Source organism: Salvelinus fontinalis, chromosome 17 (assembly GCF_029448725.1).
Source record: "Salvelinus fontinalis isolate EN_2023a chromosome 17, ASM2944872v1, whole genome shotgun sequence".
Taxonomy (NCBI): domain Eukaryota; kingdom Metazoa; phylum Chordata; class Actinopteri; order Salmoniformes; family Salmonidae; genus Salvelinus; species Salvelinus fontinalis.
In genome coordinates this window covers 31,912,983-31,928,388 of record NC_074681.1, presented here as the reverse complement: position 1 = coordinate 31,928,388, position 15,406 = coordinate 31,912,983, and the positions used below count along the sequence as shown (strand labels likewise).

Sequence of the window (15,406 nt, the reverse complement as noted above, 5' to 3'; positions counted from 1 at the left end):
CAACATGAACCCACGCATACCAACATCAATGAGTGACTTGGGTCAATACATGTATTAGTTTATCTGTCATTGCGCAGCTGACGCAACGTTGACATTGTCCACTTCAATTTCAGTGTGTCAACTAGCTACAACAGTATCGTCTGCATTAGAGGACATGGATGTGTAACTAACCAAAACGTGATTATAATTTTTTAATAGTAGAGCTGTTCCTGAGCGTAGTATTCTGATATGCATGTGTACGGATAAATACCCATTATATTTATTGTCGCTAAATTAAGGAAATAATGTTTAGGCAGAGTAAAACAGTTCTCCAGAAACTTCGATTTCTAAGGTGAGTAATGTAACGTTAGCTAGCTAGCCTTTCAGCTAGCCAGTTAAATACTGTAACGTTATATTCAAACACCTTTCCTTCAGTGGTGTCAAGTATATCGATGCTTTCCTTACATGTAGGTAAACCTGTACAGCTGTATTCTTGCTCTGTGTTCTGCTGTCTAGAAAGACATCTAAACAAATGTATAACGTGATGCAACAGCTGATGCAAGCCAGCAATGGTCTCTCTCTTGGCAAATCCAGTTTCCAGGGGCATAATCCATCATGGAGGTTCAGGAGCACCCCAGCAACAGAGAGGGCATTGCAGTACCAGGCAGGACAGAAGATCCATGGCTTCACAGTCAAGGAGGTGAAATGACCAAGTCATCACATTATTCACAACAGTGTTTCTCAGTCATGGTCCTGTTTTGCCCTAGCTCTAAAACACCTGATTCCACTAATCAAACGCAAAAACAAAAATGTGCATCCCTTTGGGACCCTAGGATTGGAAAACACCAATCCACAACAAAAAGATCACCCTGATTCTGATCATCTTCACATACAGTTTTAGTCAAGGGTTAGCGTAAGGTAAAGATAAAATGTGATATTATCTTCCTGTATTTCTGCAGGTGGCTGATGTTCCTGACCTGTTCCTTACAGCTGTCAAACTGACCCATGACAACACAGGTGCCCAGTATCTACACGCAGCTAGAGATGACAAAAACAATCTCTTTAGGTAATAATCCCACATTTGTGGGATTGTGCTTTATTTGGATTAGGTCAAATGTAATTTGGATTAGGTCAAATGTAACCTTGTCCCCAGGCTCAATTGCTACTGTGACAGAGAGAGAGAGCGGGCTGGTGGAAAAGATTAGATCAAAATAAATGTTTAGTTTAATAACAAAATACTTATTTTAAGACAATGCTTTTTGTAATGACAGTGTTTCCTTCTCTTGTCCTAACACCTTTGCAGTGTTCAGCTCAGGACGACCCCGATGGACAACACAGGGGTTCCACACATCCTGGAACACACAGTGTTGTGTGGCTCAGAGAAGTACCCCTGCAGAGACCCCTTCTTCAAGATGCTCAACAGATCACTCTCCACCTTCATGAATGCATTCACAGGTTGTGTGTGTGTGTGTATGTGTGTGTGTGTGTGTGTGTGTGTGTGTGAGGGAGAATGGTGTCTAAAATCATTGTTTTTCATTCACAGCCAGTGATTTCACCATGTATCCATTCTCCACACAAAACGGGAAAGATTTCCAGAATCTCCTATCTGTGTATCTGGATGCAGTGTTTTTCCCTTGTCTGGGGGAACTAGATTTTCGGTAAGTGTGATGTTTAAATAGATGCCTCTTTAATCAGAACCATTGACATCAGAAGTATGTCATTCACACCCTTGTCCTCAATGGGTTTCATTAAAGGCAGGAGGGATGGAGACTGGAGAATGAAAACCCTACAGATCCTACCTCCCCTTTGATCTTCAAAGGAGTTGTCTTCAATGAAATGAAGGGTGCTTTTGTGAGTTATTTCTTTCCAAACTATTAATAGATATTTAATTGTATTTGTGATTAATTTGTGAGAATTAGGCTATGTTAATTACAGAATCATTTGCTCAGGAGATGGACAAATGGATGTCATATTGGAGTCTTACAATTCCTCTCTGTTTGTGATTTCAGTCAGACAATGAGCAAGTGTATGCCCAGCACCTCCAGAACAAGCTGTATCCTGACCACACATATGGTGTGGTGTCTGGAGGGGAACCTCTGGCCATCCCTGACCTTTCCTGGGAGCAACTCAAGCACTTCCACGCCACACACTACCACCCCAGCAACGCAAGGTACAGTCTAACATGTTGCCACACTAGCTACTGCTCCATACTAGCAACACACTGTAAAGTACATTGTGATACACCATGACCTGTACAGTACACTGTCACACATTACCACTTAGCAATGCACGGCACAACACACTGTCACACACCCCAATATTAAATACTCGGTACAGTCGCACTGTGTCTTGTCACACAACTCTGTTGGGCCTTGGTAGTAACAGGGTTTCCCTTTTCTGCTCCTCAGGTTCTTTACCTACGGGGACATGCCCTTAGAGCAGCACCTGAAACAGATCCATGAGGAGGCTCTGTCCAAGTTTGAACGCACTGAGCCTGACACTGCTGTCCCTAACCAAGTCCACTGGGACAGGCCCGTGAGTCTTCCCATTTAGTATCATTGTAGCTCAGTCAGTACCAGCTGTCAGATATTAGTTAATTCATTATCAGCTCCTAGATTTTCCAAATCTATTCTCTCAACTTGAGCAACTTTGGCAAGGTCTATGGTTTGGAAGTTTGAATACATTTCACTGTAATTGCTTATTTGAATGATCTTGATGATAAGGTGCTGTTTGATAATGTTTTGATGTCTTTTTTTAATGTGTGAAGCCAAATATAAATTTCCACATTGTGTGGACAATAAAGCTTTTATAATTCTTGTAATTCTAATTGATTTGTCCACAGAGAGAGGACCATGTGACCTGCACTCCCGATGCTATGGCTCCTGATGCAGCCAAACAGAACACACTGTGTATGAGCTACCTGCTTGGAGAGTATGTAATGCTGATCTACTGCAACACTAACAGTTGTTTCTCTAAAATTGTGTCTGGGATAGTATACATTGGTCAGTTTTAAAGCGACTGTAACCTCAATTGGTGCATACTGTGATTTCCATATGCATTTTGGTCATTTAGCTTGAAATCAGTAAGTGATAATGTAGTGGTGTCATTCATGTGTTCTTCTCTCTGCAGTATCACAGATACATTTGAGGGCTTCACCCTGAGTCTGATGTCTTCTCTGATGATTTCTGGACCCAACGCTCCCTTCTACAAGGCCCTTATAGAACCCAAGATAGGAACAGACTTCTCTTCTGTCGTAGGGTAGGTTCAAGTGGGAGGCGTTTTAGAACTTGTTACATGAGAACAACATTGTCATAGTATGCTGGGGAGAAATGTAAGAAATGCTGTTTAAAGTGTTTGCCTTTTAAGTGGAACAGTATATACTTAATTTACCGGTGTATATTTTTCAGATATGATGGGAGCACCAAAGAGGCATCGTTCAGTATTGGCTTACAAGGAATGGCCGAAGAAGATATCGAGAAAGTCAAGCAAATCATCATCCAAACCTTTGATGAGATCATTGCGTAAGTGCACTTGCTGCTAATGTTTCTTGTAACTTTTGTCATCACAATAATGCCGTTTCATCTAACTGTACTTCCCTCCTAATGGTCCAGTAATGGATTTGAGGAGGAGAGGATAGAGGCCCTGCTTCATAAGATTGAGATCCAGATGAAACATCAGTCTACCAGCTTCGGCCTGTCTCTGGCCTCGGTGAGTACAGTACAGGGCCACAGCATGACTAGTGCCTCCCCTGTGCTTTAACCATGAACAAGTCCTTGACAAGTCCCTAAACACACACATGTTGACCCTAAACAGAGATTAAATGTGCAGGGAATTACATTGTACAGTGAGCTCCTAAAGTATTTGGACAGTGACACCTTATTTGTTGTTTTGGTTCTGTTCTCCAGCACTTTGGATTTGAAATAATACAATGACTATGAGGTTACAGTGCAGACTGTCAACTCTAATTTAAGGGTATTTTCATCATTATCGAGTTAACTGTTTCGAAATTACAGGACTTTTTGTACATAGTCCCCCATTTTTTTGCGGACCAAAAGTATTAGGTCAAATGTACTTTTATTTAACCTTTTATGTAACTAGGCAAGTCAGTTAAGAACACATTTTTATTTACGATGACGGCCTAAACCGGACGACGCTGGGCCAATTGTGTGACTCCCAATCACGGGCCGGTTGTGATACAGCCTGGAATCGAACCAGGGCATGTAATGATGCCTCGAGCACTGAGATGCAGTAAATGTTAAGTATTTGGTCCCATATTCATAGCACGCAATGACTACATCAAGCGTGGGACTACACATTTGTTTGGATGCATTTGCTGTTTCTTTTGGTTGTGTTTCAGATTATTTGGTGCCCAATGTCATTTTGGAGTCACTTTAATTGTAAATATGAATAGAATATGTTTCTAAACACTTCAACATTAATGTGGATGCTACCAATGTTATGGATAATCCTGAATGAATCGTGAATAATGATGAGTTGGAAAGTTAGACGCACAAATTGTATCATTTCAAATCCAAAGTGCTGGAATACAGAGACAAAACAACCAAAAATGTATCACTGTCCCAATGCTTTTGGAGCTCACTGTATATAAAAACAGACTCAAGAAAGTACACATAACCATAGTGATTGTCCTGGGAACACTCCTGTATACAGTATGACCTCTGGTAAGCTTAGTATTCCGTTAGTCAGCACCTCTCTAACTATTTTGGTGTTTTGTGTGGGTCAACTCATGCTTACTTGTCTCTGCCATACATAACTTCCTGCTGGGACCACGATGGACACACACACACACACACACACACACACACACACACACACACACACACACACACACACACACACCTGGGCAGCTCTTGTGTACAGTGTAACCATGTTTCACCCTGTATGTTGTCTCTCTGCTAACAGTACATAGCTTCCTGTTGGAACCATGATGGAGACCCGGTTCAGCTGCTGAAGATCTGCGACAGTGTGACCCAGTTCAGACAGGCCTTGAAGGACAACCCTCACTTCCTCCAGGAGAAAGTCGTGCACTACTTCAAGGTGAGTAACCAGACAGGAGAAAATAAGTTGAGTTTTAAGTTTCAGTATAAACAGCATCTAAATCTGAATTACGTATGTAACAGGAAATTCAACAAAACAAATCCATACAGGAACTACAGCAGTCTAATCAAGAAAGTTGAGAAGTCATCGTGCAGGGGTCATAGACCATGGTGTTGTTGAAAGCAGAACATGACATCATCAGTGTAATAATGTAATTTACATTATTTAGTGTTGTGGTCATGTCATGTCATGAGTGTCATGTTTGTGCCCGTGCAGGATAATACTCACAGACTGACTCTGTCTATGAGTCCTGATGAGGCGTACCTGGAGAAACAGGTCAAAGCAGAGGAGGAGAAACTCCAGAAGAAGATACAGGCTCTGTCTGAGAGTGACAAGAAAGACATCTATGAGAAAGGTCAGTTCTACGTCTATAAAGGAGAATAGAGAGACTCATTGACTTCATTATGAAAAACAAAATATTCTGTGTTTTCAATTCAGGTCTTGAGCTGCTATCCATTCAGAGCAAGACCCAGGATGCTTCATGTCTCCCTGCCCTGAACGTATCTGATATTGAGCCAACGATAGCAGTCACACGTGTGGAGATGGGCACTGCAGGTACAGTACTTACTGTATTAATGGATACATGCTGACGCTACACTCTAGTTACTCTGGGTTCTGAGATTACACTCTAGTCCACCCAGTCTGTCTGTTTTGATAGACTAAACCCCTCATTTAAAACAACATGCACGGTACTATGGATACGTGTTGATGTATAAACTCTGTAGCTCCCTGGAGAATCAGTCCTTGAAGTTCAACGTTAGGACAATCAGGCCATTTGTCTCATGGTTTAGCCTACCTTTGACATTTGTCCTGTTCTACTCTCTTCACCCCACTAGGAGGAGTGCCAGTACAGTACTGTGAGCAGCCCACCAATGGCATGGTCTACTTCAGAGCTATGTGTAGTCTCAACAGCCTCCCTGAGGACCTCAAACTATACGTTCCCCTCTTCTGCAGTGTCATCACCAAGTGAGTCCATAACCAATATGATATGAAAGATCATTTGTGTATTGTCCAGACGGCTTAGCTTGTGTGGTTTCATATACATGTGTTGAAGGTAGAGGTCGACCGATTATGATTTTTCAACGCCAATACCGATTATTGGTGTACCAAAAAAATCCGATACTGATTAATCGGACGATTTTTATATATATTTGCAATAATGACAATTACAACAATACTGAATTAACAATTAACCCTTTCATTTTAACTTAATATAATACATAAATAAAATCTATTTAGTCTCAAATAAATAATGAAACATGCTCAATTTGGTTTAAATAATGCAAAAACACAGTGTTGGAGAAGAAAGTAAAAGTGCAATATGTGCCATGTAAAAAAGCTAACGTTGATTTTATTTTTACAGGGACAGTGCACATTAATCAACATTTTAAGTTCCTTGCTCAGAACATGAGAACATATGAAAGCTGGTGGTTCAATATTCCCAGTTAAGAAGTTTTAGGTTGTAGTTGTTATAGGAATTATGACGCGTCGACTATTTCTCTCTCTACCATTTGTATTTCATATACCATTGACTATTGGATGTTCTTATAAGCACTTTAGTATTGCCAGCCTTATCTCAGGAGTTGATAGGCTTGAAATCATAAACAGCGCTGTGCTTCAAGCATTGCTAAGAGCTGCTGGCAAATGCACGAAAGTGCTGTTTGAATGAATGCTTATGAGCCTGCTGCTGCCTACCATCGCTCAGTCAGACTGCTCTATCAAATATCAAATCATAGACTTAATTATAACATAATAACACACAGACATATGAGCCTTTGGTCATTAATATGGTCGAGTCCGGAAACTATCATTTCGAAAACAAAACGTTTATTCTTTCAGTGAAATACGGAACCATTCCGTATATTATCGAACGGGTGGCAACCCTAAGTCTAAATATTGCTGTTACATTGTACAACCTTCAAATTTATGTCATAATTATGTACAATTCTGGCAAATTAATTCCGGTCTTTGTTAGGAAGAAACACAGTTTGCAACGAGCCAGGCGGCCCAAACTGTTGCATATACCATGACTCTGCTTGTACTGAACGCAAGAGAAGTGACACAATTTCCCTAGTTAATATTGCCTGCTAACATGCATTTATTTTAATGAAATATGCAGGTTTAAAAAAATATACTTCTGTGTATTGATTTTAAGAAAGGCATTGATGTTTATGGTTAGGTACATTTGTGCAACGAATGTGCTTTTTTTCCCGCAAATGCTCTTTTGTTAAATCATCCCCGTTTGGCATAGTTGAAGTAGGCTGTGATTCGATGATAAATTAACAGGCACCGCATTGATTATATGCAATGCAGGACAAGCTAGTTAACCTAGTAATATCATCAACCATGTGTGGCTGTAAAATGAGACATATGATAATTGAGAAGGTGTGTTATTTCAGGATGGGCTGTGGAGGGCTGGACTACAGGCAGCAGGACCAGCAGATGGAGCTGAAGACAGGAGGCATGTCCATCTCCACATCAGTCAACCCTGACTACTCTAACATGGATATGTATGAACAGGTCAGTCCCCAGCCAGTCAGTCAGTCACCATAAAGCCTAGTTTATACCCTACACAAGTACGCAATGCTACAAGAAAGAGAATTCTCAATCACCTCTGATTCACAGGGAGTTCTCCTTTCATCTTCATGCCTGGAGAGGAATCTTCCTGATATGTTTCACCTGTGGAGTGACATATTCAACAGGTAGGCTCACATGTCCATTAGAATAATGCCATGGAACAGTAATACATGGTTATATGTTCTTATCAGATAATTATCAAACTGTAAATAATCCATCTATCACTAATAATCCACATGTCCATTGTTTTTTAATAAGTAATTTGATTGATATTATTTGAGCCCTTGTTCCTCTCTGCTCTGACCCTTGAACCTTGACCCACAGCCCGCACTTTGATGATGAGGAGCGTCTGCGTGTGCTGGTCATGATGTCGGCTCAGGAACTGGCCAATGGGATCTCTAATTCTGGTCACATGTATGCCATGACACGGGCAGCTCGCAACCTTACCCCAGCAGGAGAACTACAGGAGACCTTCGGAGGGATGGAGCAGGTGAGAGGGGGGAGGACTGTGGTGAAGTCAGATCATGTAACCTGAGGGTCTACAAGTGAAGAAAAAGCTCTAATGACGAAGGACACTGGTATTGTACCCTCTGAATGAGAATATAATGCACTTCTGTACCCTCAAATGAAAGAAATCTCACATATCTTGTGTATTTTGAATATCAGGTCAAGTTTATGAAGAGGGTCGCAGAGATGCCAGACCTCACCCAAGTTCTACGGACACTTCCTAGAATCAAGAGACACATTCTCAACCCACTGAACATGAGGTGGGTAAAGTCTTTACACGTGACAGTTACTTATCAAAGGTTAAGATTTTACTATGATTTCTCTAATGTTGACTTTACGTAAAGTGTTTTACAACTTCTTCGGACAGATGTGCGGTTAACGCAACACCGCAGAAGATGTCTAATGCCGCTGGACAGTTGGATAACTTAATGTGTAACGTTGCTTCCAATAAGAAGGATCGCAAACCAGTCCAGTCCAATATCACTGAGGTATGAATTTGTCACACTATCTTGGTACTGTACTGAGACTGCACTATAACCAATTGAAATGAGTACTGTGGGTTTGTCCCAAGTAGCACCCAATTCCCTACATAGTGCGCTATTTTTGTGTCATGTCCCGCTCTTCCCCCCCCCCCGGCGCTTGAGGGCGCCAGGCTGCCCTGCATTCACTTCCATTACGCACACCTGCCACCTGCCTCGTCACGCGCATCATCGACATTGGACTCACCTGGACTCACTCATCACCTGTTATTACCTCCCCTATATTTGTCAGTTCCCCAGCTCTGTTCCCCGCTTCTGCATTGATTGTCTTTTGTTTGTGTTACCTGTTTGCTGATGCTGTTCCTGTCTCGTTCCATGTCTGTTATTTATTAAATGTTTTACTCCCTGTACCTGCTCCGTCTCTCCAGCATCATTTCATGTGACATTTTGACCAGAGCCCATAGGAATCTGGTCAAAAGAAGTGCGCTGTGTAGAGAATAGGGTCGCATTTGGGACGAAGCCTGTATTTCACTGTGAGTTGACAGGATTTTTCATTCACTTTTCTATTGATCCTCACAGAGACCTCTTGACCCACTGGCACCCCCTGGATCTGGCCCAAGTAGAAAACTTGTCGCTGTGCGTATCGACTCCACTTTTAAACTAGGCCCTGGGGCCGTATGTACTGTATAGAGCATCTCAATAGGAATTTGCCTTTTAGATCACAATGAATAAGATTACATCGTGCACAGGGGACCTGATCCTAGATCAGCACTCCTACTCTCAGACGCTTGATCCATACAGCCCCTGAACATTAGTTTGATCTTACTTTCATTGGTCTCTGACCTCCATATTCTACCATTGAGCTAATGTGAGTGTGTTTGATCATCCCCACACAGGAGCCCAACTTCAAGCCCTGCCAGATGAAGACATTTTTCCCAATGCCCTTCCCAATCAACTTTGTCAGCGAGTGTATCCGCACCGTGCCCTTCACCCATGAGGACTGTGCCAGGTGACTGTCTTAATACTGTGTCAAGCTATCGCCCTAGTAGTTCATGTTCCATATCTTTCCAAACCCTCTCAGATCCATGTTTACATTTACTAGGGTTCCAAAACTCTGGTTACTTTAGAAAATGCACAAAATCCAGAATCCTTCAACCAGAGTTTCTGGAAAACTTTCCCATGCTCTGCCCCCTCTCTCCCTCAGCCTGAATATCCTGGCCCGGATGATGACGTCTAAGTACCTGCATGGAGAGATCAGAGAAAAGGGTGGGGCCTACGGTGGAGGGGCCAGGATGGGAGGAGGACTATTCACCTTCTATTCATACAGGTGTGTAGTGTATTAATGTACTGTAATAAGACAGGATTATATTGTACTCAAACAGGTTTTAACAGTTGTTAACCAGATAAAAAATTACAGAGTCACTGTCGAAAGAAAATCTCCAAAACTGGAACTTTTCAGGAAATGGAAAATAATACATGCAATCACGAAACATCGGAACTATTTTGAATGCATTTTTTTTTATCTTAGAGTCATGAAATTGTTAGGTACTAAATAAACAGAGTAAAAACTAACGGACAACTAGGAAAAGCTAAAACCAAGTTTATTCACCCAATGGGTCAGAGAGCTGAACAGACAAATACATTTTCCCACATGTGCATGTATATGTACCCCACTTTAGGTGGAGTCTTCTCCTTTTCTCTAAACATTACATCTTCATTGCTAGGCAGGAAGTTAAGTGATGCGGGTAATAAACTGTTCCTTCATGTGACCTGACCTGACGTCAGCCCCCATTCCTCACTAATCCCCAGCTCTCCACCCTTATCAGTGACCACAAGCATGTGATTGCCTTTCCCTTCCTCAGTAACATTCCAAGCCCCTGACTCATATCCAACCTTTATAGACCCACCATATACATTCCTCCTACAGATAACCATTAACTTCTGATGTAGCAAGTATTTCAAATTACAACCCAACAACTGAAACCAGACTGTGGCCCTTCTCCTTTCCATAGGATACCCGATGTCTAACAATAACATGTTCTGACAGAACGAAAACGCTCTGCATTTCATATTTCACGTTTAGAAGTCAGAACCTATCAAAATGTTCAGAGTACATTAAGGGGAGTTATTTAATTAAAATGAATGTAAAATTTGAATGCATTAGATAACTTCTCATATTTAATTTGTATGTCCCTGTGTTTATTTCAGAGACCCCAACACGGTGCAGACTCTGTCAGCGTTCCGTAAGGGTGTGGACTGGGCCATATCAGGACAGTTTACCCAGCAGGACATCAATGAGGCCAAGCTGTCCATGTTCTCAGCCGTGGACTCCCCCGTCGCCCCCTCCGATAAAGGTAGAGCACCCATATTCCCTATTTGGTGCACTACTTTTGACCAGAGACCTATGAGTAGCCGTATGGGCCCTGGTTTAAAGTAGTGCACTATGTAGGGAATAAGGTCACATTTGGGACTCACTCAGAGCCTTCCATACTGAACAGAAACCCCACTGGATGACAAATACTACAGCTGACAAAAGATGGGCCCTTCCTTATCTCTCCTGGAGTTGTCCAAGCTCTAAACCTCAACCTGACATTTAACATGCTGTTCGTTTATGTCCTGTTAACTTTTACTGTACATGAGGACAGCACTGAACACATTTACAGTGTTTACAAAGACATACATTTCATTGGAGACTTCTAAATGACATGTTATAAATGGACCAAAACAAAGAGATGAAATAGACCGACTGTCAATCCATGTCTTGACACATCACACCACCGTGTTGCAGGTATGGGACGATTCCTGAGTGGAATCACAGATGAGCTGAAACAGGCCCACAGAGAGAGACTCTTTGCTGTCACAGACAAGAACATTGTCGATGTGGCTGGCAGGTAATGTAGTTTTGGTTGAATATCATTTCAAGTGTTGAATTTGTAATACAGATATGAACCTGTTTTTTGAGTGCTCCAACTACAGTTTACCAAGAATTAGTCTTTTTCGAAGTTTTCCCTAGGTAAGCCATATTATTGGACTGAATGAAATGTTATATGCAGAGAATGGCCATTTTAATATTTTGGATTTATGTTTTACCCAGGTACCTTGGCATTGGACAAAGGACATGTGGAGTTGCTATTCTGGGCCCCGAGAATGACACCATCAAGAAAGACCCCTCATGGGTGGTAAAATAACCAGACATGGAATTATCCACTTTTGTATTTTCCAATTAAGCGACTTCAGAGGCACTGTGTCATAAGATGGTGAACATCAATGTTACTTGATTGTCCTGAATAACTGGACTGTGTCCAGTAATAATATAACTTGAATTGTATTGAATTAACCAGAAAGTCTATTTGGTTTTTGGGCAAAAATGGAATGCGCACAACAGAGAACAGATGCTCTGATAGATACAATTATGCTTCACCTCGATACCATATTCATAATATACAATTATGACAACATACATTTCATTTATTAGTGTACTTTCTAGACAGACTCAACTCTGGCTTCTAAATGTATGCAAGTATGTTCAAAGATGGCTTCTGTCTATTGAAATACTGTATTTCCATAGGGTACATATAGTGAATACTGAACAAAAATATAAACACAACATTTAAAGTGTTGGTCCCATGTTTCATGAGCAGAAATAAAAGATCCCAGACATTTTCCATGCACATAAAAATAAAAAATTATCTCAAAAAATGTGCTTACTTCCCGGTTAGAGAGCATTTCTCCTTTGCCAAGATAATCCATCCACCTGACAGCTGTGGCATATCAAGAAGCTGATTAAACAGCAGGATACTTGCATAGGTGCACCTTGTGCTGGGGACAATAAAAGGCCACTTTAAAATGTGCAGTTTTTTCACACAACACAATTCCACAGATGTCTCAAGTTTTGAGGGAGCATGCAATTGGCATTCTGACTGCAGGAATGTCCACCAGAGCTGTTGCCAGAGAATTGAATGTACATTTCTCTTCCATAAGCTGCCTACAACGTCATTTTAGAGAATTTGGCAGTATGTCCAACCGGCCTCACAACAGCCGACCACGTGTAACCACGCCAGCCCAGGACATCCACACTCGGCTTTTTCACCTGCGGGATGGTCTGAGACCAGCCACCCAGACAGCTGATGAAACTGAGGGTTTGCAAAACCAAAGTATTCCTGCAAGAAACCATCTCTGGGAAGCTCATCTGCATGCTTGTCATCGTCACCAGGGTCTTGACCTGACTGCAGTTTGGCGACTTCAGTGGGCAAATGCTTACCTTCAAGGGCTATTTTCAGTATGATAATGCATGGCCCCATGTCGCAAGGATCTGTACAAAATTCCTGGAAGCTGAAATTGTCCAAGTTCTTCCATGGCCTGCATACTCACCCATTGAGCATGTTTGGTATGCTCTGGATCGACGTGTATGACAGCGTGTGTGTTACAGTTCCCGCCAATATCCAGCAACTTCACACAGCCATTCAAGAGGGGGACAACATTCCTCAGGCCACAATCAACAGCCTGATCAACTCTATGTGAAGGAGACGTGTTGCGCTACATGAGGCAAATGGTTTTCTGATCCACGCCCCTACTTTTTTTTTTAAGGTATCTGTGTTCCCAATCATGTGAAATCCATAGATTAGGGCCTAATTTATTTATTTCAATTGATTGATTTCCTTATGAACTGTAACTCAGTCCCCCCCAAAATATTGTTGCATGTTGCATTGATATTTCTGTTCAGTGTTTGTATAAAATATGACCATTAAATTATCATGTTGTAATACAACAACAATGTGTCATTTATGATATACAGTACCAGTCAAGTTTGGACACACCTACTCATTCAATGTTTTTTCTTTATATTTACTATTTTCTGCCTTGTAGAATAATAGTGAAGACATTAAAACTAGTTAATAACACATAGAATCATGTAGTAACCAAAAAAATGTTAAACAAATCAAAATATATTTTATATTTGAGATTCTTCAAAGTAGCCACCCTTTGCCTTGATGACAGCTCTGCACACTCTTGGCAAAGCTGCACCTTATGGTACAGCGGGGACTGTGAAGCAACACTAACATAGGCACAGACACGTACGCATGGATTTTGTGTTATAGATATGTGGTAGTGGCGTATTGGCCTGAGGGCACACACTTAGTGTGTTGTGAATTCTGTAATGAATGTAAATTGTATAACTGTCCTAATTTTGCCGGACCACATGAAGAGTAGCTGCGGCCTTGGCAGCAGCTAATGGGGATCCATAATAAATACAAATACAGCGGTCAGTCGGTTTCACAAAGCTTTGAACTTCCATCTCTATACCAGACAAAATTCTACATGCATTGCTATTCTGTGAGGTTTACATGCCCTTCCTCTGATCTCATGTTGAATAGTGTTGATGTGATTGAGGTTTCACAAGTATTCTTTAATTGGAGAAAACACACAGTGAGTCAACATATTAGAACAAGGTAATATTGCACAATAATGGTTTTCACAAATGCAACATAATACAGCAGCAGAACAAACATGACCCAGGGCTCTATTCAATCTGTATCGCTGAAGCGATGTAAAGGTAATTTCCTACTGAGCCGACATGTGCAGCTAACGTGGGAACATTGCACTTCAATCACGCTGTAACGCTGAATTTCTGCAACACGGATTGAATACAGCCCCTACTCTTAAGTGCCACAAACTGCTTACAGGGTAAGAAAACCTGTGTTCTTTTTTTTTATTTGGGTGAACTATCCCTTTAAGTGCCACACAGCCCAGGTTTGATACAAAGTGCAAGTATAGAGTAACAACACACAGTGGAATAGACCTACAGTAGGTGATGGGAGACAGTCAGCTCTCCCTTTAGAAGAAAATGGAGGGAAGAAGAACCTATGGGAGTAGACTCAAGCTACATCCTGATTCTCCATCATTTTCCAGAAGTGTGCACTTGCACACTCCCAGTCATGATTTTAAAAGCATAAGCGTTGGCTGGAAGCAGTTTTCACCATTGTAAAATCCATAAGAGAAAGTGTGCAAGTGCATACTTCGGATGAAGGGTGGAGTTTGTGAGGAGACATGAGAATGGGATGGACTGAAAAGTGCTGGTAAGAGTTACCATGACAAAGGCTAAGTCACACTGAATAGATCAGCTCAGAGCAGCCCAGGCCTCTCTACAGACTAGCCTATCTAGTCTGAACTAAATATCTGCTGGTCAGACTGTGCTGGTCAGCAAGGCTAGATGGTCTGTTCAGTCTGCCTTCTTGGGCCTGACCCGGGTCACTGGCTCCAGCTGGCCAGAGTCAGACACATCATAGCTGGTCTTGTACTTAGCCAGGATCTTCATCAGGGGGTGAAGCTTCAACCACCACTGTTCCTTAGGGATCCTGTGGCTATACACACACACACACACACACACACATACACTGTGTATGAGAGACCATAAAGACAATTCAACTTGCCACTATACGTTTGAACGGGTTGACGTTGTAAGGAGTTGTAAGTGGCTGATTGTGGACTTCAGGAAAAGGCGGGCCGAACAGGCCCGCATTAACATCAACGGGGCTGTAGTTGAGTGGGTCGAGTGTTTCAAGTTCCTTGGTGTCCACATCACAAACAAACTATTATGGTCCAAACACACCAAGACAGTCATGAAGAGGGCACAACAACACCTTTTCCCCCTCAGGAGACTGAAAAGATTTGGCATGGGTCCCCAGATCCTCAAAAAGTTCTACAGCTGCACCATCTAGAGCATCCTGACTGGTTGCATCACCGCC

At 41.8% G+C, this 15,406-nt stretch overlaps 2 protein-coding genes across 6 annotated transcripts in view; one reads left to right on the top strand and one right to left on the bottom strand.

Annotated features, from left to right (window-relative positions):
* The first annotated feature begins 80 nt into the window (after positions 1-80).
* Positions 81-11,997, top strand: LOC129814168 (presequence protease, mitochondrial-like). 2 transcript variants are annotated; one of them, XM_055867048.1, is made up of 27 exons: positions 81-331; positions 574-679; positions 939-1,045; positions 1,283-1,434; positions 1,523-1,637; positions 1,734-1,830; positions 1,989-2,149; positions 2,388-2,514; positions 2,822-2,910; positions 3,109-3,237; positions 3,387-3,500; positions 3,591-3,687; positions 4,903-5,037; positions 5,314-5,452; positions 5,536-5,652; positions 5,934-6,063; positions 7,497-7,617; positions 7,723-7,799; positions 7,999-8,164; positions 8,341-8,441; positions 8,549-8,669; positions 9,240-9,296; positions 9,557-9,669; positions 9,865-9,987; positions 10,869-11,014; positions 11,449-11,551; positions 11,755-11,997. In XM_055867048.1, the coding sequence occupies exons 1-27, from the start codon at positions 285-287 to the stop codon at positions 11,846-11,848; spliced, it is 3,084 nt and encodes a 1,027-aa protein (XP_055723023.1). In that variant the 5' UTR covers positions 81-284; the 3' UTR covers positions 11,849-11,997. The 2 variants fall into 2 exon arrangements, with proteins under 2 accessions (XP_055723023.1, XP_055723022.1); XM_055867047.1 differs by lacking the exon at positions 81-331 and having other exon boundaries at positions 497-679.
* LOC129814169 (ATP-dependent 6-phosphofructokinase, platelet type-like) overlaps positions 10,245-15,406 on the bottom strand; it is a 41,216-nt gene continuing 36,054 nt past the window's right edge. For all 4 annotated transcript variants that reach the window (XM_055867053.1, XM_055867051.1, XM_055867049.1 and 1 more), the window contains one exon: positions 10,245-15,022. In XM_055867053.1, the coding sequence (XP_055723028.1) occupies positions 14,881-15,022 (142 nt within the window). In that variant the 3' untranslated portion in view covers positions 10,245-14,880. The remainder of the gene's footprint in view (positions 15,023-15,406) is intronic.